At 31.1% G+C, this 23,804-nt stretch overlaps 1 protein-coding gene across 1 annotated transcript in view; it reads left to right on the forward strand.

Moving 5' to 3' along the window:
• Nucleotides 1-9,059: 9,059 nt before the first annotated feature.
• Nucleotides 9,060-23,804, forward strand: part of LOC106681946 (zinc finger CCCH domain-containing protein 18-like) — a 118,021-nt gene continuing 103,276 nt past the window's right edge. Inside the window, exon 1 of the mRNA XM_067051819.1 lies at nt 9,060-9,233. Coding sequence (XP_066907920.1) covers nt 9,216-9,233 — 18 coding nt within the window. The 5' untranslated portion in view covers nt 9,060-9,215. The remainder of the gene's footprint in view (nt 9,234-23,804) is intronic.

Here is a 23,804-nt window from a genome sequence, read left to right on the forward strand (position 1 = left end):
TTTATATTGCAAGTCATTCCTTATAACCTTACCGTAAATCTGGTCTCCATGGGCGTGGCCTTTTGGATTCATTTATGCTTAGATACACTCTTTCAAAGCAAAAATGAAGCCAAGATTTAGTTCGCCTCCTCTGCTAGTATCAATGTACATTGCTAAGAAGTTTAATTATGTAGAATTATCATTGGGTATTGTTCCAATCGCTGGGAGTTAGCTATTGCCAGATTGAAAATAGGTCGTTCAAATTTAACTCATGCATATCTGATCAATAAGCAACCACTGCCAAAATGTCAATACTGCAACAGTATGTCAACAGAAGAATGTCATTTCTATTTCACGAACTTAAATAGATTGGGAGTAGGACCGAGTGTTCCCGATGCTCTGAATGATGATCAGAAGAACGTGGAAGTGGTTTTGGTTTTCTTAAAAATAAATGGCCTTTTGAATAAGATTTAAACCCGAAAATTTGTTATTCGTACTAAATAATTCTAACAGAAGTAATTATTTAAAGAGAAAAATACAGTGAAATATAATAATGAATATAAATGAAATAGAATTATAAAGCGCGAAACATGGGCGTTGATAACCTCAGGGTTTTACGCCCTTACGTCAACAACATCAACAACTACACTTCCGCTGACATTATTATGAACTTGGGAAATAATATGAACTTAAAAAGACGGGATCTTTTTTTTTTAAACAAAGTTACCTGTTTTACATATATCAATTTGTAAAACATTCTCATATACTAATGGCAAATGGTTTATGAGTTTAGGTTAGCTTAGAATATTGAACCGGCACAGAACTGAAAGCCGCCTGTTGCATAAGTAAAGACGGAATGTAATATTCCAGCCAGTAATTAAATTATTCCTTGTAATTAAGTAACCAAATATTAAGACTAATACCCAACTTGACTTGACGGAGGGTGAACAATGGAGTCGGTTCTAGAGAAACAGGAGCATAAATAACTTAAAACAATTAAACCCATGACTTTAAATGTTTACAAGTCAATATATGGCTATAAATGGACTGTTCTATTAAATGAAAAGCATAGTTATAAATTAAATTCACATATATATTTAATTTAGTAGTAACAGAACTGAAATAGATATTTTTTTTTATTTTGAAAAAAAAAAATGGAAAAATCCTTATTAAAACGGAAGGGAAAACGTATTGAAACAATTAGACTACTATTGTTAGAGTCACGGCAGAAATGCAGTATTTGCACTTTGAGATAAAAGACGACAAACGCAAATATAGTTTTCAGAATTGTAATCCGGAATAATGTAGATTATGATAGAACTAGTATTGCCAGTAACACACACTAGGTTATACGAGATATTTCTTGATTTTTACCATTTTTATTCAACATTTCAGAAAGAATTGTGATCGCGTTAGGTAAGGATTTATTATTCTTGCTTCTTTATTAAAATTTCAGGATGATATATAAAGTAATTGATTAGGAGGCTACAATTAGTGTTCTTTCAAGCCTCATCTCCTCAACTCTTGCTACGCCTTAAACATAAACAGATTTATAAATCCGTTATAAGACCTACATTGCTCCATGGCGCCCCACTTATGAGACACCTCTACAGAACTACAATAACTCGACTACAGGGCTTCCAGGGATCTGTCCTCCGTAAGATCGTCTGGGGAACCACGCTCCAGAGGGCCAAAAACAGAGTTTTACGTGAAGAGCTCCAACTCCCCGCTACTGCAACCCACTTTTCCAAGAGATCGCCCCTCCACCAAGACCCCCCTTGGTAGATGTACTCGCCGAGAGAAGGGGTTTGGGCTCTGCAGTCTGAACCTAAAAATATAAATTGCAAAGCGGACGCTCCCTGCTTAACAAATAACTGAAGCGTAACTAGCGCCTGCGCCTCTCCACACACAGTGGACGTACACTTATCAACCTTAAAATACCTCCGGGTAAAAAAAAAAAAATTTAACACTTGTATATTTTCTATTTCATATTGCTCTCATAACTATTTTTCTACAGAAGGGTACGAAGGGTAGGAAAAAAAAATATTCTTATACTTTATCCTGACTATCTTTAAGTACCAGTTTTCCTCATGAAAAAATATCACTTCGTTGTAACTGTTGTAGTTGGGGTAAATTTCATTAAAAAATAAAACTTTAGATTTATTTATTTGATCCTCTTTATAAACATTCAGCAAAAGGATAGGCTGCTAATACAAAACTGTAGGTCCAAGAGCAAAATAAGCACAAATCCTAGGTATATTTAGTTGATTACTTTCTCTTTTGAAAAACATTTTCTTTCCCATTTGTTGCAAATAAAATACATTAATTGCAATTATTTGTTTGAACTGTTCGACGAGAGGTTTCCTATCATTTTAGTCTTGTGTGTAGATTCCAAGCAAGTCGTTTGTCCGCTCGGTGGCGGTTGATTAGTTGACAAGGATAAGTGGAGTACATAAGACATAAGTTTACGACGAAGGATTAAGGTGATTTTGTAGGATTTATTGGAATTTATTTTAATCCTCCAGTTTGGATATTATTATTCAAGGTATTTGATGTGAAAGTGGTGTTGGTTGGGGATACAATGGATTGGTCATTACTTATGAAAGCATATATATGTCATCAGCATAATAGGAATGGTTGAGATGTACGCTGCATAAACTGTGTAAAGTATAGGACCAAGGAGGACCTTTAGGAACACCTAAGATGAAGAGGGATGAATATGCACTATTGTTAAAAATAATGAAAACAAAATAGAGCTAAGATAAGCCCACTCTGAAATATTGGCCAATGAAAGAACAAAACAGATAGCCGAATAGGTAAAATGATTATTTAGAAAACAACAAGGGGTTTAGAAAAGCTTAAAAAAAAAAAAATTAACATAACAATCAGGCCACAAGATCTTACCGATCTACAGATCTTAAAAATGTATTATGTATCTATCTAATAAAAAATCTAGATACTACATACTCCTCCTCTTTATGGCATATTAGAAGTAACTGGATTTACTTAAACATTGGATATATTTTCCAAAGGTTTTGTGTTCATCAATTTGCATTGCCTTGGTTATCAGGTATCATTATCATCATAACTATTTAAAGAATAACGAAATAATACTACGTTTATTAAAAATATGTATATATAAGATGCAAGAGAGCGAATTAACAAAAGGTTGACATAGTTATAATTAATATGATGAATTGAAAATACTGGACTAGCACGTTATTTACTAAAGGACGATTAACGTTAAGTTGCTACCTAAAATTACAAGGTAGTTTACGACTTATTTGGTTCATTTATGTTTATGACTTACATGGTTGATTGAATGTATCTTTCTTGTAGCGGTGGGTTCTGTTGGCCTTCTTTTCCCCACGGATTCGGATGCCTTCTCTTCTCCTTAGGACTTTGTAGACTCTCTCATGTCTATTGTTGCCCTTCTCGGACATGTACTGCTACTGTGCTACTGCTACTCTGTGAAATCTCTAATTCTTCTCCTAGCAACACTGGAACCTTATCCGGGACCTACTCTTTTCTGATTTCCTTCCAGCCATTTTATAACTGGTCGTATTTTGGACCGAAAGTTTACGCACAAAAAATCGCAGGCGGCATTCGATCCTTTGATATTTAAATCTTTTGATCTCTATTGTTTTTGTGGCTGTTAAAATTAGGGAGAAAAAGTCCAGTACCGTATAGCATTTGTTATCTCATTGTAGAAGGTTCGTTTACTATAACTTCACTTCTTCCTAAGTCAATAATTTCATTACATAGTAATACATTCACAAAGGTAATTAAGTTCCCACCTAACAGCCATCTGTGTTCCAGCAAAATTCAAAAAAACTTAAACGAAAAGTTACAAGGCAATGAAGAGAAAGAGATGACTTTATTAAGTGCAAATCAGTAAATCAGTTAAAAAAAGTTATTCCTTCCAGACCGTGGCTCGAAGTGAATATAGTCATGGAGGATTACACTTTTCGAATTCAGCTAATGATTCTAAATCGAGGCCTGAAACGGAAATTCTACTTTTTGGGAGATTCTATGGGGCAACTTTTTTCAAATCATTCCAATTCACTGCTGTGATTTTTTTTTGTTTTTGCTGTGTATTGAAGTTGTAGCAAAGAACTTGTTTTTCGGGTGATTAATTTTAATCTGTTCTTAATTTTTTTTATATGGATATTGACAAATATATGTTTCTTTCTGTTCATTGAACTGTCTCATCAGAGACGAATTGATAAGAATCATTAAAATACACAAATACATTAAAAGTACAAAAGTTTCAGGAGAAAAAAATTATTTCTGCTTATTATCTTATATTGATTTTTCCGGTCAATTACTTCGTGATAAGTAGTCGATGTTATACCATTGTATGAGAGAGATCTGCAACCAAAGCCAAATACTCCTAACTCGAAATTCAAACAGGAGTTTCTCAATGACAGCGATAGTGATAAAGAAAAAGCTACCAGAGGCACTGTGATCGTGTAACCTAACATTTGTTCTTGTACTGTGAAAATTTGCTTGATAGATGTGGTACCTGTAATGAAATTGTATCCTAAGAGATCAATTCCTTCAGACCAACTAGGGTAAGTGCGTCGTCGCCATATTCTGTATAAGCTTGTTATTATATTTATGAAGTTTTTAAGTGTTTTATTTTATCCACAAGATATTATAAGTGCATAAATAAAAAAATATCAGCAATGAATTTAAAATAAATTCGTACAAATTTGAATATTATTTTATTTATTAATCATATAATAATTATACTCAAACCCTACAATAATTATATCTGTACCCTGACTTCTTGTAGGTAAAGTTTACAAATGTTTATGAAATATAGCTGAATCTTGAAGGAATTTCCCACAGTTTCCTTTGCGAATTTTCCCAACCTCTGGTGGAGGATTACTGCTGCAAATCCTTGAAGATAAGAGAAGGCGACGCTAAGTTGTGTTATTAGAGGAGATAAGAGCGCAGAGAGCGGACCGACACAGACAGAGGAAGCACGTGTTGGTAGAGAAGGCTCAGCTACCGACAAATATTGACCTCCCCAAAACGTTAATTATCCTTAACTAATGGAAACTTGAGGAGGCAATAACTTGGGAGGTGCTTACATACTGTAACTGCCCTCGGTTTATGGCCACTTCCTACAAACAGCGAATAGCTAATTGTGTTTACTCGAACCAGCCATTCATTACTTCATCGGCAAGGAGTTCCAGTAGCAAAAATAGGTTTCTCAGAGATATCGTTTTACACCTATTTGAAAATGGTCTCCAGGCAGAATGTAGTGCTATCTTGATAAACAATGTAAATATTCATTATAATAAAAAAAAATCTATAAAAAGTTTTTTGGAATCTATATGCTAAAAAACCTAGAAAAAAAATTAGTCCATAGGCATTCATGTCAATTATAACATAATAAATAATTGATTTTTTCTCCTCTCTCCAACTATTTTTATTTTTATTCGTCTTCCATTATTATCTTTTTATTTATTTTCTTCATACACATATATATTTTCATTTTTGTATATATTCTACATATTATTTGATTTGATTTAATTGACTCTTGTAGAAGGTTAACATCAATCATGGGCTTACGAGGCCGGCTGATCAAGGGAAATCCCATTTTTGATTCTTGAATTAGGGGCGCTTCGAACCTCCCCAATTTATTGTTGTAATAAAATTAATATTACTTTCAAATAAAAAACTGCATTTATATTTCAATTACTAATATATCTGCTCCTATGACCAATCTGAGAAAATAATGTTAATAGAAATGTATTACAGGCATGCAAGCCATTGCTGTGTATCGTCATAAGATTTCTTTTTTTTTTTTATTCTACGTATCTTAAAATCGAGTTTTACATAATGAAACGTTAAACCTCACATCCTGAGGGAGGTTAAACCTTTTTTTTGGTAGATTACAAGGTTTCATTATGATATAATAAAGTAAAACAAGTGAATAAAATATAGAACCAATTTGATAGGCACCATTAAAAACATCTAGAGCGTTTACTTAACACTCTACTTACGAGGTGATATTAATCCTCAATATTTTCAGAACTGATATTTCCAAATATATATTTATCGAAATAATTTTTTTTTTCTTTTTAATACTTTTTATTTATTGATAGAAATTAAAATCTGCCACACAGTTGTGGGTAATAGGTAATAGTGATGAATGATCGCATTCATACTAAAATAAAATAAAATAAATAAAACAAATCTCTCTTAAAATATATACAAATAGAAGGATAAAAAAATGAACATAATCAAACTATGTGTATGAAAAAAAAAAAAAAATAACATAATGATAAAATAATATCATCTCTAATCACATTTACACTCTTATATCAAAATAAAAATAAAATAACAATTCTATAGGGAAAAGAAATATTGCTAATCGAAGTTCAGTTCAATTTACCGTTTGAAGAAGTGATTCTGCAAAAGTGGCACTACTGTCAAAATAATATTCCCAGAACCAATTATTTCTTACTATAAAACATTATTTTATTCCCCCCGACGAAATCCCAGAAACATTCAAGGTTTCATTACTTCCAAATAGGTGTTACTTTTGTCCTCGTTTTCTTTGTGAAATGTAAATCGATCTGAGCAGAAGGACAGGAAAGGTATTAATACAAATATTATAAAGAAAGAAATAATTTTATATAAGAACAATATACAAAATTCATTATGAAGAAACTTATTTTTATTATTCATATACCTCAGCAACTTTTGCGAGGTAAAACCGTAGTAAGGAATGACACTACTAACTCCAAGGACCCAGGTTCGAATCCGGCTGGGCCGAAAATTGTTTTCTGTTACACTGTAGGCGTGAGTCAACTGTGTAGGCTCTGGAGCCCTCCTGGGGTCCATCCAGTTGCATAAATTAAGTACCCTTAATTGCGTAAAAATCTAGAGGTCGAGCAAGATTCTTATCAAATCACTTCCTGGCACAACTGTTGGTCTAGCAACACTATTCCCTTACAAAGTACTAAACCCCTGACCCTTCATGGGTTGAAGTGGTATAGATTATATTTTAATATGTGCAACTTTACTAAATTTCTTGTATCAAGCGATAAACCTTTTTAAAACTTCGTCCACAGATTCAACAGTCAAAGGACAAAAGAAAAAACAAACAAAATCATTTTATGAAATTTATAAATATTGATTTCATAAAATGATTTTATGAAATTTATAAATATTGATTTCATAAAATTATTTTATGAGTGACCAAAAATGATATTAATATATATTCTTAAATTTATTTTTAATATTAAAGTAATTTAGATAATTATTTCCTGTCATACTGTAGACGTAAGTCAACCCTGTGGGTTCTAGAGCTATCCTGAGGATTTTGCCCAACTTTATGAATTTCACAACATCGGAATCGTTAAACAAAGCCATCGTTGACCTATTGGTTTTTCTACCCCGGTAATACAAAAAAAGTGTTAATAATTGGGCAGTTAATTCTTTTTATTAGCTTGTGTTCCAATAATAAGATCCCTATTCCATCGCCATATTCGTTGTTCAGTTTTGAATCCGTATATCTAAACTGGTTCGGTGAGAATCTTGTAGAGAGTGATTGTGCAACTCTTGATCACTAAGTAGCTTCACAAGTACTCAAACCACAGTAGAAACGATTGACCACCAAAATCCTCTTGCTACATCCATTCCGTTATGGCTAGATATCTGTGGGCATAGATGAGCGAATTCTCGATACCTATTCAACATAATGAATCCCGAAGTCTACCCTGACGCCATATTGTCTTGGAATATCCTGTGTTATCGCGCATTTCATTTTTTTCGTTTCTGACAATCAAACCCCGTTTCTTCGCTGCAGCCTCAAATTTCAGATAGGATTAGACAACTATATTTCGGTAGTAATCAATTTGTTCGTACCTGTAAAAGCCATTCGAACTTATGTGTGACGGACCGCTCTTTCCAGAGTTATCATGAAAATGAAATCTGCTGAGGTGTAACTCTGTTCTACTCCTTACTTTTGAAAAAAAAAAAAATCTACCTATGTATTTTCCCGAATTTTCACTACACAAATCAACTCTTCCATGGTCAACCTTATCATTCTAATAACCATGTTGGTCTATTTCCTCGGTCCAGAACGGTCCTCAGGCTAAGGTAAAAGACTAAACAAAGTAGTTGCTATACTTAAGTCAGCTCATGAATAGAATTTAGGGTTGTTAATTTTCCAAAACAGTTTCATGAAGAGAGCTAATTTCAGATGATGCCCTGAAAATTTTCCAAAGTAGGGAAATCCAGTCAGTATTATTGAAAGGTTTTTAATTTCGCTCTTCTTCCCCCTTCACTATAAATACAATAAATTGTTGTTCACATTTCCTGATTTTTTTTAAGGATAAGAACTGAAAAGGAAGCGACAAGACTTATTATTAACATAAGTTTGATAAGCTTGTGTTGGTACAACTTTCTGTTTGGTCAGAGCGCTAGTTTTTTTCGGGGGTACGGTCATTGACGGAAACACTAATAAACAAAACCTATTTTTATTGTGTGCCCACGTACTAGATAATTTTTTATTTTATTTTCCTTGATTTGAATTAGTTTTTTTCTGTTCCCTCATCATACTTTTTATCACTACATTTTTTCTGTTTTAAAAAGATACTTTTTTTTTTTTAACCAGTACTCTCTTAAGATAAGAAGTAACTAAATTTTTTATTAGGCATGATTTGATTGTTAAAGATTTAAAGAGAAAATTATGCGCACTTGTAAAATACATTGATTATTTGTTTTTTTTTAAATTATTACTGCAAGCGTTTATACCATGATAATAATAAAATTAAATAAAAAAAAAAGTCTGTTTAAATAAAAAATATATTCGATAAATTGTGATTCAGAATATTGATTATCTGTTATGAAAATATCAACATAATAATCCAAGAACAATTAGAATAAAGATCAAGAGCTGCTAATTATATTACTTGATTGTTTACATTTTTTGCTAAAAAGGGTTCTGACTAAACCTTGTAGTGGGGAGACCGAGATCAGGAGACATTCTTATCAATAATTTAATGATTGTTACTATTCCCTCTTCTGGAGATTATTCAGTCTAATGCCGGATTAAGTGCGGTTCAGATCATATTTAGCATCAGATTTTTTAAATAGTTTAACATGGAGTTTTTATGAATACTTTTTTGTTTATTATTTACTACGATCTTATTAAAGTTTCTTATTTTGAAAGGCACTGGTTCATTGTAAGTGGGTAAGAACAAGAATTCGCCATGTATAAAATTCTGTCGGTAAGTTATTTATCTACATTTATATTATTTCGCTTTGTTTATTAAGACAACTGTTATAAATAACAGTATTGCGTTTATCACTAACCATAATTATTTATTTTATTTTATTTATGTGTGTTGTAAGCATTCTTTATCTCAAAGATTTCAATCTTCGTTAAGTTTTATAGAAACTGGCTATAATGGTCATAAATTAATTAGATAATTGTTTATAATAGTTAACTTATTGATTTAAAATTGTTGTAATGTAATTTAATATTTTGTTACAGTATAGCTGATAAAATATTTATGACTTGATATTAATTCAATTTTATTGATACAATGAAACTCAAATAACATAGTTTTTGCATTTAGATTAATTTACTCTTTTATGAAAATATATGTAGATCAACTCAAAAAAGATAAAATTAAATAATAATAAAACATTGAATGGAACAAACAGTTAAAATATATATTTTAATGATTGTGCACCTCACGTAACGGTCCTAAATAACACACTCCATATTCAAATAACCTCATAATGTTAAATCGGTAGTAAATGATATATAACAAAATAATATTCAAAAGGATAATTTATTTAGTATGTTGTTATTGGCCTGGGTCGTTAACACCTAAATTATATAACTATTTCATGATGTTCAACCTTTATTAATAGCATTAAGTGTATACTCATCAATTTTAGAATGTTAAAAAAAAATAATAAAGAATATAAACTAAATCGATGTTACTGTGATATTATTAGGACCGTTTGTGATATATAAAATGTATAATGAATACAGTATACTTTAAGTATCATTTTTTCGACTGTAAGGAAATTCTGTATATAAATTTTTTAATAAAAACATATCAATACAATTAATTTCTCTATAAACTACTTATGGTTAGAATTATGAGTTTGCATTACTTGCCAAAAAGAAATAGGATAATCTGGGTTAGATACTGAATTTTCATCTTAGACAGTTTTTTTTTTTTGTCTTAATTGTCATTTAATTATTATAAGAAGTTGTGTTATTAGAAATTAACCTTAGATAAAGTACAACTAAAGTACTTTTATTAAGATTCATGATTTGAAATATAATTTTTAATAAAATTAAATAGTGAGTGGTTATTAATAAAAAGCTCTTAATCATTTTTAAAATTAAAAATGATTATAATTTATATTAAAATAAATGAAATTTGTAAAAAATATAAAATATTATATTTGTAAATATTAAACAATAACCTTATTACAGTTAAACATAAGCATCTAATAATTTCATTAAATCTTTACTCAATGGTTATATGGGCGTACCCAGCTGCCCCTAGAAGTGAATAAAATGTATTTATTTAATAATTTTTTTTTCTAGCAAATAATTGTAATAAATAATAAAGCCCTGCTGAAGCCATGGTTATTTTTTGTTTTTTATAATTTTCTCAAAATGTTGGTATCATTCACCTTTTCCGTGCTGGAATGCCACAACTTGACTGACTATGGGTTGCCCCCCCCTCAGTTTTGATTCTGGGTACACCCTTTTAGATAACGTTTGTGTTTTGTAAATGTTACTAATCCAGCAAGAATGTATCCATAATTGCTTACAGCATAAATAATCTTCATTGTTCATCTAATTATCTTGTTACCTATTCGTTGGTTACCTTATCTGCAATAACTCTTCTTGCCCAACTTGCTGGACGTTAGGACGAGAAGTACAAGAACGGCAAATTCCAAGTATACATAAAACATAAAAATAATTTTATGGCAATTTAACCTTGAGGATTGAAGGTACAATTAGATATCAATATTATCGAACGTCTGTTTTTAGTCTAAGGGTCAGCTCTAAGGTTACAATTTAATCAGGAGAGAACTGATTTCATTCCGCAAAACAGCTATCATAATTTTTATTTTTTATATTAGTTATGGTTATCTTATCAATTCGTTAATTGTATTATTATGATGGTAAAACATATTTAATGATTATAATAATGAGGTGACTTTTTATATACATAAATGTTGAAATTAAAATATATGAATGCAATTTATTTCATTTGAAATTAATGAATTTACTTCATAGTCGGTTAAACAACACTAATTGTAAGCTTATTTGTATTTGTGATCTTAGAGTAATTACAACAGAATAGACTCATAGTTTCCTACATCATTAAATATTAAAATCAATTCAAGTTAGTTATTGTTACAATCTACCCCTCAGAAATTCAATATATAGATAAAATTTTATATTAGATTAATAACATTGACTATATAAGGAGCCCTTAACAATGGATTGAAGTAACAATAAAATAATAATCTATCTATTTACTAAGTAATAGCTTCCAGCTAATGAAAGTTTTTAGAAAAGAACTGACATTTCCTATTAACTAACTCAATACAAACATGGAACCAAAGATGTTTGTGGGTTGTTTTCAATTGAAATTTTAAAATCTTTTTAGTTATTTTTTTTTTGTATAAAAAGCGTTATTTATCAGTCAGTATTTGTAATTTGTAATATATTTGTAAGTGAGAATTATAAAAAAAAAAAGTATGAAGAATAATTATATCTATCGTATTTGTCTAATAGAATTATATTAATTATTAATAAAAATCTGGAACAGTAGTAAGTATATATCCCACTCTACTGAACAAGAAAAATATATAATTATTTTACCAAAGACGTTTTTCAGAATTTTTTCCTCAATTAAATTTGTATTAATGCCCATTTACTGTGTACAGTCGGAGATTTTTATTATTTGCGAGAATATTTTTAAAAACTACTATTTTGATTTCATAATAACAAGGAAAAGACGCCTATTGGTTCCTAGAATAGTTCATGTGTGCTTTCATGCATCAATTAAATTTTAACCTATTCTGCGAACAGTCTAGACTACCTAGGAAATACCTAGGTATTTCCTCGGTTCTTTACCATCATGTGTACATATTTTTTCTTTATTACGAATATTCCTATAAAATACCGTCTACTATGTCAGTAAATTTTTTTTCAAAAAATGTGCGAGTAAAATAAGCATTATATACAAAATTTTAAATAAAATGTAGGAATTAATAATCTACCATTTGATTATTTTTTTACTATTATTCCTGCCTCCAAATCTGTAAACCTCCAAAAAGTTACTCTTGGTCTTTTTGGGCCTAGCCAGAAGTGTTCTTGTCTTGGTCTTGTCTCATTCCTTACATTCTCCTCTTTTCATTTTCAACAATACGTGTTCATAAATTTAGATATCTGGAAATACGCCGTTGAGCTTTGTGGCTCCACTAAACCTTCGAATTCCTATCGTATTCATTCTTTACAATCTAAAATCCTGCGTAAAATCCTAAATGCTCCCTAATTTGTCACAAATAAAATCATCCACAAAGACCTTAATGTTCCATTTGTAACCGATCTATCTTGACCAGATATCAATCCTTCCATTACAAACTACCTAACCACTCAAACCCGTTAGTTTCTAATCTTGCTTCCTCTTTTATTCCGGACAATCCTCCAAGGCGTCTAAAAAGAAGATGGCCTCGAGACCTTAAATTGTAAAAATGTTTGTAGAGTGCTACCAATGGGTAGTTTCTCTACATGCTTGTACCATACCATTATAATTTCCTCAAATTTACTTGATGTATTTATGAACAGTTGTAAATATCAATAAATAAATTAATAAATTTAGCAGCATTTTCCCTATCACATATTTAACAGCGAGTGAAAAACGTATAGATAATTCTATCACTAATAACTGAGGAATGCTTTATTATTTTCCCTTAGGGAGTTTCCACTGATTAAATGACGAACAATGTTTCTTATCCTATACATATAGACGAACCTGCCGAGTTCTGGAAAACTTCGTTAATCATGAACTTAGTCTTCTTCCACAGACGGGAAAAAATGTGTCTGCGCAACCTAGGTTGCCATGTGTGTAGCGGCCTTAAGTACTTTTCTGGAGGCATATTAAAACTCCTGAGTAAAATTTTTTCCAAGGGCTATTGTTTCTCCTGGCGACAAAAAAAGCATAGCTCACAAGACCGTACTAAAGGGATTAGCCGGATCTTAGGGTGACATTATATAGGAAGCGACCGCTGTTGGCATTGTGCTCTAAGCGGATCTCTCTGTTAAAATTAACTCCCGGATTATAAATAAAGGCTCCCCTATACAAGGGATGAGGGCCGACCTAATTATTAATTACTCCCCCCTCCTCGTTATTAATATTTCACTAATCCACGGACAAGATGTCCGACACCGATATCTCACCCTAATAAATCTAGAAAATTTCTAATTAAACTTTTCCCTATTTCAGGAAGGGGCTTAGGGCTTAGCTTCCGAGAGCAATCTGTTTCCTCTTCAATTACCCTAACAAATTTCATCTTCGGAGAATGAAAATTGATCGATTTTGTTGTTAATACCGGCAAGAAAGTTACCTTATATCAAAAGGCTATTGACTTCTTATAAGTTCCGGCAAGTCAATAAACGCTTATAAAATTGGAGACAAGCCACTAATATTTTTCCCGTACTCTGAGAAAATAGTGGAATTTATGGACTATAGTAGTATAGATGTTAGATTTAACTTAACTACAAACTTAAGCCTTGATTCTTTAAGAGCCACAGTGTACATCTTCCATAGTGGGCTGTGGTTGATAGAGTCAAAGGCTTTTCTGAAGTGTATAAACACAGCATATAACTAGCTGCCTTCGAATATAAATTTAATACCAACCAGTGACATTATTGTGAAAATTTTTACTGTGAAAAGCTTATAGACGACAGACACAAATATATATTTACAAGCATTTCTCTCTGCACCCAGCGATGTACCCAAAGTACAAGACATACTTTGAATCGATAATATAAAAAATTTAACAAGATTCACTGGTTCATAATGACAGCATGCAATTCACTGGATTCCTTAAGCTGTGATGGTCCACACACCAATCAAGTGTTACGATTAGGGATAATTGTTGACCAGTTCCATTGTTTTTTATTTTTATCACAGCTGGATTTTATATTTTTCCTTTTTCTGATTTATTATAGGGTCATTGATGATGTAGGTATAAATTAATTAAATTACAGAATGTATTAATTATTAGACTAGCCTTATGTGGGTGTAGCAAAGTGTTTTAAACAGGTATGATTTGTACAAGATTGCAAATCTTTAACAAATAAATTCAATTCTAATACTGATTCTAATTTAGTGTACATCTTGCTTTGAGGTCTGTGATATATACCCGTTAGGGAATAATATGAAGCTATTATATACAAGATAGGACATTCAGTGTGATGAAAACGCTTAATTTTGGAAAACAAATGTAGAAACTTGATTAAAAAAAATCATATATTTCCGTTAGAAATAATGCCTAACATATACCGATTTCATGTTATAAGCAAAAAACTAGCTATATATAAAACCTGGTGTAAATCTAAATAAATTGATTCTAAATTTTATGAGGGTTTAAAATTTCGATCTTTTTTTTTTTTTATCAAGTCATTTTCTTCTTTACCTCGTTCGTTTTTTATTAGCATTTACAAGTATAGCAACAAGTAGCAGTATGGATTACTTACCGAGAATTGGTTTCTCAGATTTTGAATTTTAGATTTTCATGTTTTGCTTCTGCATTCATTAAAATATTTATTCCTTACGTATCCAGCTCTGATAAACAGTCTTGACTATAATATGTTAATATGTCACAATCTTGTTCTTCAGATATTTGTGAATTTCTAAAAAAGAATTTTCTGCAAAAATTTCTATCCCATCCTTATCTCGAAAAATTGATTTTGTTTGTACAGGGCTTCTATTATATTATACTGTTTAGTTAAATAAAGTTCAAAGTTGGGTCAGGGTGAATAAATATTCAATTAAGTAGTTCAATATATTTAACACTATGTCAAAAAATTTATTCTAAATAGAGAGCAAAGAAAAACGAAGAATTATTTTTAGAATTCCGACTAACTATTATCCAAAATACTATATCTTAAAATTTGGCCCTTATAAACAATAACTTTTGTCAATTTCACAAGATAGTTAATATTTCAATGTCGTATTTTACATTGTAATAGCAAGTAGAAATATAAACAATGGCTGATTTTCCCCAAAGAGAAAGAAGTGTATTAGGATGCATTTCTAATAAAAAATTTTCAACTTATCAACTCAGTATTTCCAGCCCGGACACGCTGCGTCGTATCCGTGTACTACTCAATGTTGCAGAGATTATAATTAAGGGGTTTTGTGATACCTAACCTATGTAAATATTTTTAAAACAATCGTGCTCAGTTGTCATTCTGGAATTTCGTAACAATATTTTTTTGTCTATTTGGACGTACACTTTACACAGCTTATAGTTTAACAATTGATGTAAATGACAACTTCTATGCAGCTTTCGTAGTAAATATTTCATTCCTTGCTCGATTATATGGTGCCCTACCTTAGCCAAGAGCTTCAACTATATTTCATTCATATTTAGATCTCGTTCCCAGTTATTGAAAATGTAAGAATTGCTGCATGGGTGTTAACCACATCACTTTTTCTTGCATTTCTGTAAGCGTATTCAAGCAGCTCGATTATTACTTCAACATTCACCTGTGAATACAGGAACACCATTCCCAGCGGTATAATGGATACAAGATATTAAAAGAACAAAACCCATTAAATCATGTATCAGCAGAAAAGACCACAGGAGTATTGGGTTCCCATCCTTTTTCAAGGTTGCAAGTGGTTACTTGTGGGCGTAGTAACTAATAGCCAATGAGGAATAAGATTCCAAAACAGTGACGCCTCCACGAACAAGAAGGAGAAAGAGGGACTTCGGAAAAGTGACAGAAGGTAGACCAACAGAGAGGAAAGTGGACTGAGCCAGAGAGAAGGACGTTTGGAAATGGGAGTTAGAGAAGGAAATATGGGCTAATCAGATCTGGAACGGCTAAGACGTCAATACACCACGACATGCACCACCCAACTCTGCAGCTATTTCGATATAGTAGGTAACAAATAATAATTTAATTAATATTTTATGGGAAACCATATTTATCTGAATCATGATATAATTTCATTTAAATGTAAATATATACATTGTTCCATTATGTAGTTTATGTACGAACATTTTACCGCTCCCATATATGTATTATAAATTTCAATGGTAAAACTATTTTATAAATATAATGATATATAAGCTGGTAAACATGAAAGCCTTTGGAAAGGAATTTAATAATTGTAATAGTTTTGTAGGACTCAAATAATGTTAAATTTATAAATATATCTATTTGGATAATTGCAATGAGCGATTATCCCTGACATCCCAATCAACTATAGGTATACATAGCAACCCATCCACACAAGTAAATATCATTTATTTCTATGGTTATCATTCAGCATACTAACATTGTACTGTGTATCATGGTACAAAACGTCAATAATATTGTATAAACATAAAATGTAATTCAATATATTATATTCACTTGCCTCAGCCAAAGGTGTATTGTGCATCATCGTCCCAAAAATCCAAATTTTGAATCTGGGTTGTTTTTCTAAAAAACAGTCATTAATTATTCCTTTGGTATGTTCCATTTATTTCATTTGTCCACATATGTAATATTAAAGTGGCATTGATATTCCTTGTTCGTGTCTTATACAATAAATTTCTATCAATAGTTTCTCTTTTCTCACTATCGATGATACAGAAATTTTTTATTATTGCAAGAATTTAAAAAAAAAACATTGATAGTAGGAAGATAGTCTGGGAGGCGGTCAATAAAGTTAGCATTGTTTTCTTTCATTATTATGATACCTATTGACCACCACACAGACTAACTTCCTACAATCTACATTATATTGTCATTATCTTGTTCCAAAAAAAACATTTGAGTCGTAATGTTTAAACGACAAAGGACATATTGTTACCAAATTTTTGTTCGGATATAATCGATTGAAGCATTAATCCGATTTTAATGAAATCCTCACGGATTGTGTGGGTTTTCCCTATCAGATCAAATTTAGATGTTTTCAAATTCCGTCTCCTGCAGTCACTTACGCAGGGGTAAGCGTATTTTCTAAGGCTTTAAGGTATAGACATGTAGTGGATAGACCAGTGTAGACATAGTCAGGTATGAATTTAATCAAATTTCTTCAACTGTTTTAGCTTAGCAACAGGAAACACCGATTTCCATATTTTTAAAACAGATCGTCAAGTAGATTTCATTCTCAAACTACAAATATTAAATTAAAATATAGATAATTACGCATGCATTACAATACAGAAAAAGAACATAAGGTTATTAAAAAAACAAAATAGGATAGTAATAGTTAGGAAGCTATATTGACTTATGTACTTGGCAGAAGTTTTTACGTTAGTTCTTTGTTAAAAAGCAGGACATTTTAACGCACTTGCTCAGTCTCCAATAGCTCATTACCAGTGATGTGCTCGAATCATATGAACTCTACTGTACCCCTCACACCTGGGGTATAGTGTGGGCTCAGGGATCCTCTGCTCGATTATGTAAATATTGTATATAAGAGTGTAAATGTGACTAGAGATTCTTTATTTTTTATTATTCTTTTATTTTATTTATTTATTTTTTCATGCACGTAGTTTGATTATAGTTTTTTTCATTTATTTATTTATTTTTTATTTTATTATGAATGTGATCATTTATCACTATTATCTATTGCCCACAACGGTGTGGCAGAATGTAATATCAATCAATCAATAAAGGTTTTGAATAAAAAAAAAAAAATAAATAAATTAAAAAAAAAACAGGACATTACCTCCTAACATTAATATGTTAGTCTTTACAACCATTTTATCTTGTAAGTTTATTTCATCGTTTCAATTCCTAACTAACTGAGACACTCGGAAGATTTTTTTTCTTAAAGTACGCAAGGGTTCTTTACAGAGTTAAGTTTTTAGTTATTATATCGTGTGCATAAAAAAGAATAAAATCTGAGCATAAAAAAGAATTTTACTTGAGAATTAAAGATAAAATATTATAAAGAAGAAGAAAAATCTTGATAATTTATGGGATTATTAATTTGATAACGTAGTTATATAATTTTTGTAAATTATTTAATCATTGAATACTTCTATACCAAGTTGTCGAATTGATGGTTTTTAAAATGTTGGCTATAAAATCAATTATTTTTACTTTTAAAGTAAAAATTGAAAAAAAAATTACTTTCGAAATAAAAGTAAATTTTTTAAAGCTCTGCTCCTTTAACAGGTTTATCATTGGCAGTTATTACAGGTCATCGCAGACCAACACATAGGATGAAAGTTAGATATAGATCGGACTCAATTAACCCTAGATTATGGAACCACTATAACGCACTCACGGTCGGGTGGTAGAGTGTAATCCGAAAGCCGCAGTAGCGGACAAGAAATATCTTCCCCGCCTAGGGGCGGCTATTTAAAATTAAGGCTGGGGGTTAATCTGATCCTGCGGGGGGCGGTGATTTAGCCCGGTCCTCTGGTAATTAGAAAACTTGCCGGACCCGTAAACAGGGAACGTGGCTCCACAACTCGCCTAGTTTACTGTCTGCCCCCTCCTCTCAACCCCCTTCCGCTTGCTAAGGAAACGCATTAGCCTAATGGCATCTTCTTCTGACTCTTGTATCTTTTCTGTTGGGCTCTTTTTACAGCCGCCGGTGTGTGTTTATCGGTGAAGAATCTTCTCAAGTTGTGAAAGTAGGATTCCTGGTCGAAAGTTTCTAGGGAATCTAAGAGAACCGGCCAAGAAGAATCGCTGCAGGGTGAAAAGCTTTATCTGATTTCACAAAATAAGTTTTATCGTCAACACTTTATTCAGTAATTACATTTCAACCCACATGTGCAATGAGAAACCAACCAATATTTTTGAATATTTGTATTTTTTTTCAATAATTATAATTTTACAAAACATAGCCAGGATAAAGGATTTTTCTATATCACTACTAGATACAGATAGAACTTGCATTTTGTGGTAAAAAAGAAAAAAATATCGATATATCTTTTAGATAGTAATATTCTTTATTGCATATTGGTTTAATTTATGTAATCACAATAATAAAGTATATGTTAATGTTTACTAAATATAATATCATTTATATCAATTTATCAGTTGTGTTCATTATAGCCTCAAATATATAAAATTGCCGGGTATCTTAGTCATCCATAAAATAAATTATGTAATTTATTTAATCTTTGGCCCTTTCTTAGATTGGGGGTATAAATCGGATAGTTGAGCACATATAATTTTTGTTGTAGTTCCTTAAATATTTTTCTAAGTAAACAACCCTTCAGCATTGCATTTAGCTAAATTAACTGATGCACAATAAAAATTATATAACTTTTTGACTAAATAATTCAAAAACACTATCCAAATTATAGTCTCAAAACATTTATTTCATTCACACGTCCAACGTTTCGGCCAATTCGGCCATCTTCAGGGACAATCTTAATTTACTATGAGACATATCATTTAATCCTTTTAAAAAAACTCCATAGAGGCTATTCTGCCCAGGTCAAAATATTTACATCTAATATGTCAAAATACAATAAACACCTAATAAGTCAAAAACATAAAAAACACAGTCAAATTATTTCTCTTTTACCACAATTTATACAATTTATTACCACAATTTATATGTATAAATTGTGGTAAAAGAGAAATAATTTGACTGTGTTTTTTATGTTTTTGACTTATTAGGTGTTTATTGTATTTTGACATATTAGATGTAAATATTTTGACCTGGGCAGAATAGCCTGTATGGAGTTTTTTAAAAGGATTAAATGATATGTCTCATAGTAAATTAAGATTGTCCCTGAAGATGGCCGAATTGGCCGAAACGTTGGACGTGTGAATGAAATAAATGTTTTGAGACTATAATTTGGATAGTGTTTTTGAATTATTTAGTCAAAAATTGCCAGTCTCAAGAAATAAATTTAAAGATTATAAATAAATTATATAACTTATTTAATCATAATTTCCTCGTTATAATTGTAAAATAAATAATAATTGGTAACATTACTAACATAGTTTTTCAATATAACTTTTTAAAATATCATTGCCTTATTAATTAGTCAACCCTAAAGTTGTCCTCAAGTTGCCATTATTTGTTGCTTCGAAAAGCCAACTTTTGGAACCGCCGATGAAGCAGGATAAAATTATCTTTGATTAAAGGTTCCATTTACCGAGGTTATGCGGAATTAAGAAACTTGAAGTTATTTACAATTGCATTGTCTAACATCTCCTTGTATAAGACTTGCTTTTTCAAAAACTTTGGTTATCTAGATGCTAATACGACTTTTATGTAAATAACTTCCATTCAACAAAATCGTTGACTTTACAGACTTCTTATTTTCCTTGAATAAATAACAAGTTTACATTTTATTAACAGTTCATCAACTTTCTTCTTATAAATACAGTTTGCAACTGTTTTCCGTTCCTTTCATTCGGTAACAAGAAACTATATCACAATAGGAACTAATTACTCTGTAAACTCTATTTAATAATTATTTATTTATTAAACAGATGCACCTTTCTATAGCAGATGATTTTTATTTTATAAGGTAGTGAAATGAAAGGAAAAATAGTTTACTATTCTGTGACTAGGTCTCTTTAGAAAAATTAAAAGGTAATTTTAATTTTACAATAACATATATTGGCCATAACAGTGTGGCCGCACCTAATTATCTTTGTTAATTAAATTTTGCTAATTAAAACTCTATAAATAATTTTAGATACAGAGATAGAATTTTAAAAATGTAACTGACTAAATACTAAAAAAAACAAATTAGCTGTACTATTATAATATTGGATTAGATTGGTGAGGTAAAAGGTAGCTGAATATAAGGGTTTTAAACGAGGGAAGGATTGATACATGACGCATGTTAGAGGGAATGGAGTTCCAGTGATATGCAGCTCGGGTAAAAAATGGGGCAGGGGTCAGATAATGGGACCTAGTAGTATGGGATTGGACTGAGATTTTAATAGTAAGTTTTTCTAGGATATCGGAAGAGTGCTGAGTAATAATTATTTGGAATAGGAAGGAAGCTAGGAAATACTGGCATCGGAAGGAAGGCTAGAGCCACTCCAGCTAGGCGTAATACTGAGTAGGTAATTTTAAACACAACAGTACATATTTTTACTGTCACCAGTCTGTCGTAGAGAGGAAGTTGTGCTCACTAGACTGAGAATAGGGCACACAAGACTCACTCATTCCTACCTCATTACAAAGGAGACGCAACCAAAATGTTAACACTGCAATAACAATATGACAATTGGCCACATCTTTGAGGAATGCTCATACTTTAAATCACAACTCATCAGATTTGGATTGAAACCTGACATATCATCAGCCCTCGGAAACGATGACAAAACCATAGAATCGGTACTTTAAGAACACAAAATATAATTGCAGAAATATGATTAAAAAAAAAAAAAGCGTTTGTATAAAGGTATGTGTATATATATGTGCATGTGTGTGTTTATGTGTATGTGTGTGTACGTGTGTATGTGAAATATATATATGTGGGTGTGAATATATGTATATATGTGATAATATGTATGTGTATGTATATACGTATGTTGCTGAAAACTAATAGGAAGTAAATGACGTTGATGACCAGGGAGGTTTTACGCCGTTAAACAGAGAAAAACAAACAAACAAACAACTGTAACCAGTCCATAAAAAATATTGAAGTTGTGAAAAAATTCCAATTACATTTTTCGTTGGAAATACACGTTTTGAGGTCCCACAAGTCCAAATAACCAAGTCTTTCAAAATGCTCTGTCTGTGTGTACAAAATTGAAATTATATATTTAAAGTACATGCCGGGGAAGTGACAGCAATTGTATTAATTAAATTGACTGACAGACATTGTCACTTCATAGAATCTATTTTTCACATTTTTCTTATTTCCTCGAAATATTTTCCAATGATGTTTATTAAACTCGACATGTCAATGTACAACCAAATCGTGTTTTATATAAGTCCTAACGGTATTTATAATATAAGACCTATCTTATCCTCATTGAAATAGTTTGAAAAGCGTTAAATACCGAATTTTCAAAATGGATCTTTTAAGCTAGGAAACGATCAGATAAGTTACTCTAATAGATAACAGAAAAGTGCTGTTTTCAGGTTGAAAACACATTTCCGAAAATAAGAGTGTAATTAATACCAGATAACACTCAGGATATTAATTGACTTGTTATATATCGTTGGATAGCCAAATATTTCAGAAAAATAAAATTTAACAAAGAAAATCCTAGAAGAAAGATAATGAAGGAAAATGCCTGGTGTGCCATAAAGGTGTGTTCTAAAAGGAGTTAGAGCCGGCACATGCGCCAGTCTGATAAATGTTTTTTTTCACCATTGTTATTAATAGTTTTTTTCATTTCTCTATGAGCCATTCACAGGTCAACACCTAAACTCATTTTTAGTATTTTCAATTTTGATTATATAACAATTTAGCATTCATTCAATTATTTTTATTTCCCAAACTTTAGTAAAATTTTGTTTGCATCATGTAATTTTTAAATTTTGCATCGAGAAATAATATTTAAAGTGATATTCTCAAAACTGTTGGAAACTGATTAAGTCAATCTGTCAACTGAACGGCTCATTCGGAAAATTAGTACGGGAAAGTATTGCCACTGAATAATCTGAATGAGTCTGTTCCGAAACGAGTGAGGTGCAATTTCTACTCAAATTAGAGTACTGAGTGAAAGTTGGCTAATGCGCGCCATAAATAAATAATAATTTATTTTTAAAAAATCCACTACACCGGTTTTTTTAAAAATAAAATTTATCTAGATTATTTTGCACATCTTGCTTAGATTTTCTAATACCTGTTCTAAAATCTTTAAATTTTACTACCAATCTTTAATGGGACTTTTAATATCTATCAACATAATTTTCTGTATTATCAGGGAATTCGTGTATTAATTTACTAAAACTTTAGCGTTGAGCATGTCAGTGAATTTTACATATAATGGAAATAGATCGTGAATTTCTGCTTGTTTTCTTCAATTGAATGTCATACATCTTTAATGTTAATTCCTTTATTTACATATGTATGTTTGGTGGAAAGTTTTCTGAATTAATAATAATAATGTTGTCTTCATAGGAATCTAATTTTAGCTTTGGTCTTAGTTCCAAATTGGATACACTTGAAGCAGGAGAGCTGGAATGATTTTTTTTTGTCGCCATTAACCATCGTAGCATTATTTCTTTAGTATTATTTTCGATAATAATTTCTTTTCATAGTTACAAAATAGCTGTTTTCGGGATCGTTTCTCTTGGTATCAACATCTCCATCTGCTGATTTGAAAGTGTAGTTATAGCTATTGCTTGGGGTTGGCTGTATAATAATAGCACGGTTAGGAAATAGCTTGTAAGGAGTGATTAGTATTTATCTTTTCATTGATATGTTTATTATTGAATTATATTTGCTGTCTTTCAAATTACTTCAAACTCAGTACATATATAACTTGGATGTTCTAGATAAAACGAGTAAAACTGTCACTTTTTTCTCTCTAATTCCCCCTTCCTCCTTCTACTTCTTCCTCTAACACATTGTCATGAATGATATGGGCGGAATAGAATCCTTATGGGTCAATATATAAAGATTTCACTTCTCAA

This window comes from Halyomorpha halys, unplaced genomic scaffold (genome assembly GCF_000696795.3).
Source record: "Halyomorpha halys isolate HHAL.00 unplaced genomic scaffold, Hhal_1.1 Scaffold376.1, whole genome shotgun sequence".
Taxonomy (NCBI): Eukaryota; Metazoa; Arthropoda; class Insecta; order Hemiptera; family Pentatomidae; genus Halyomorpha; species Halyomorpha halys.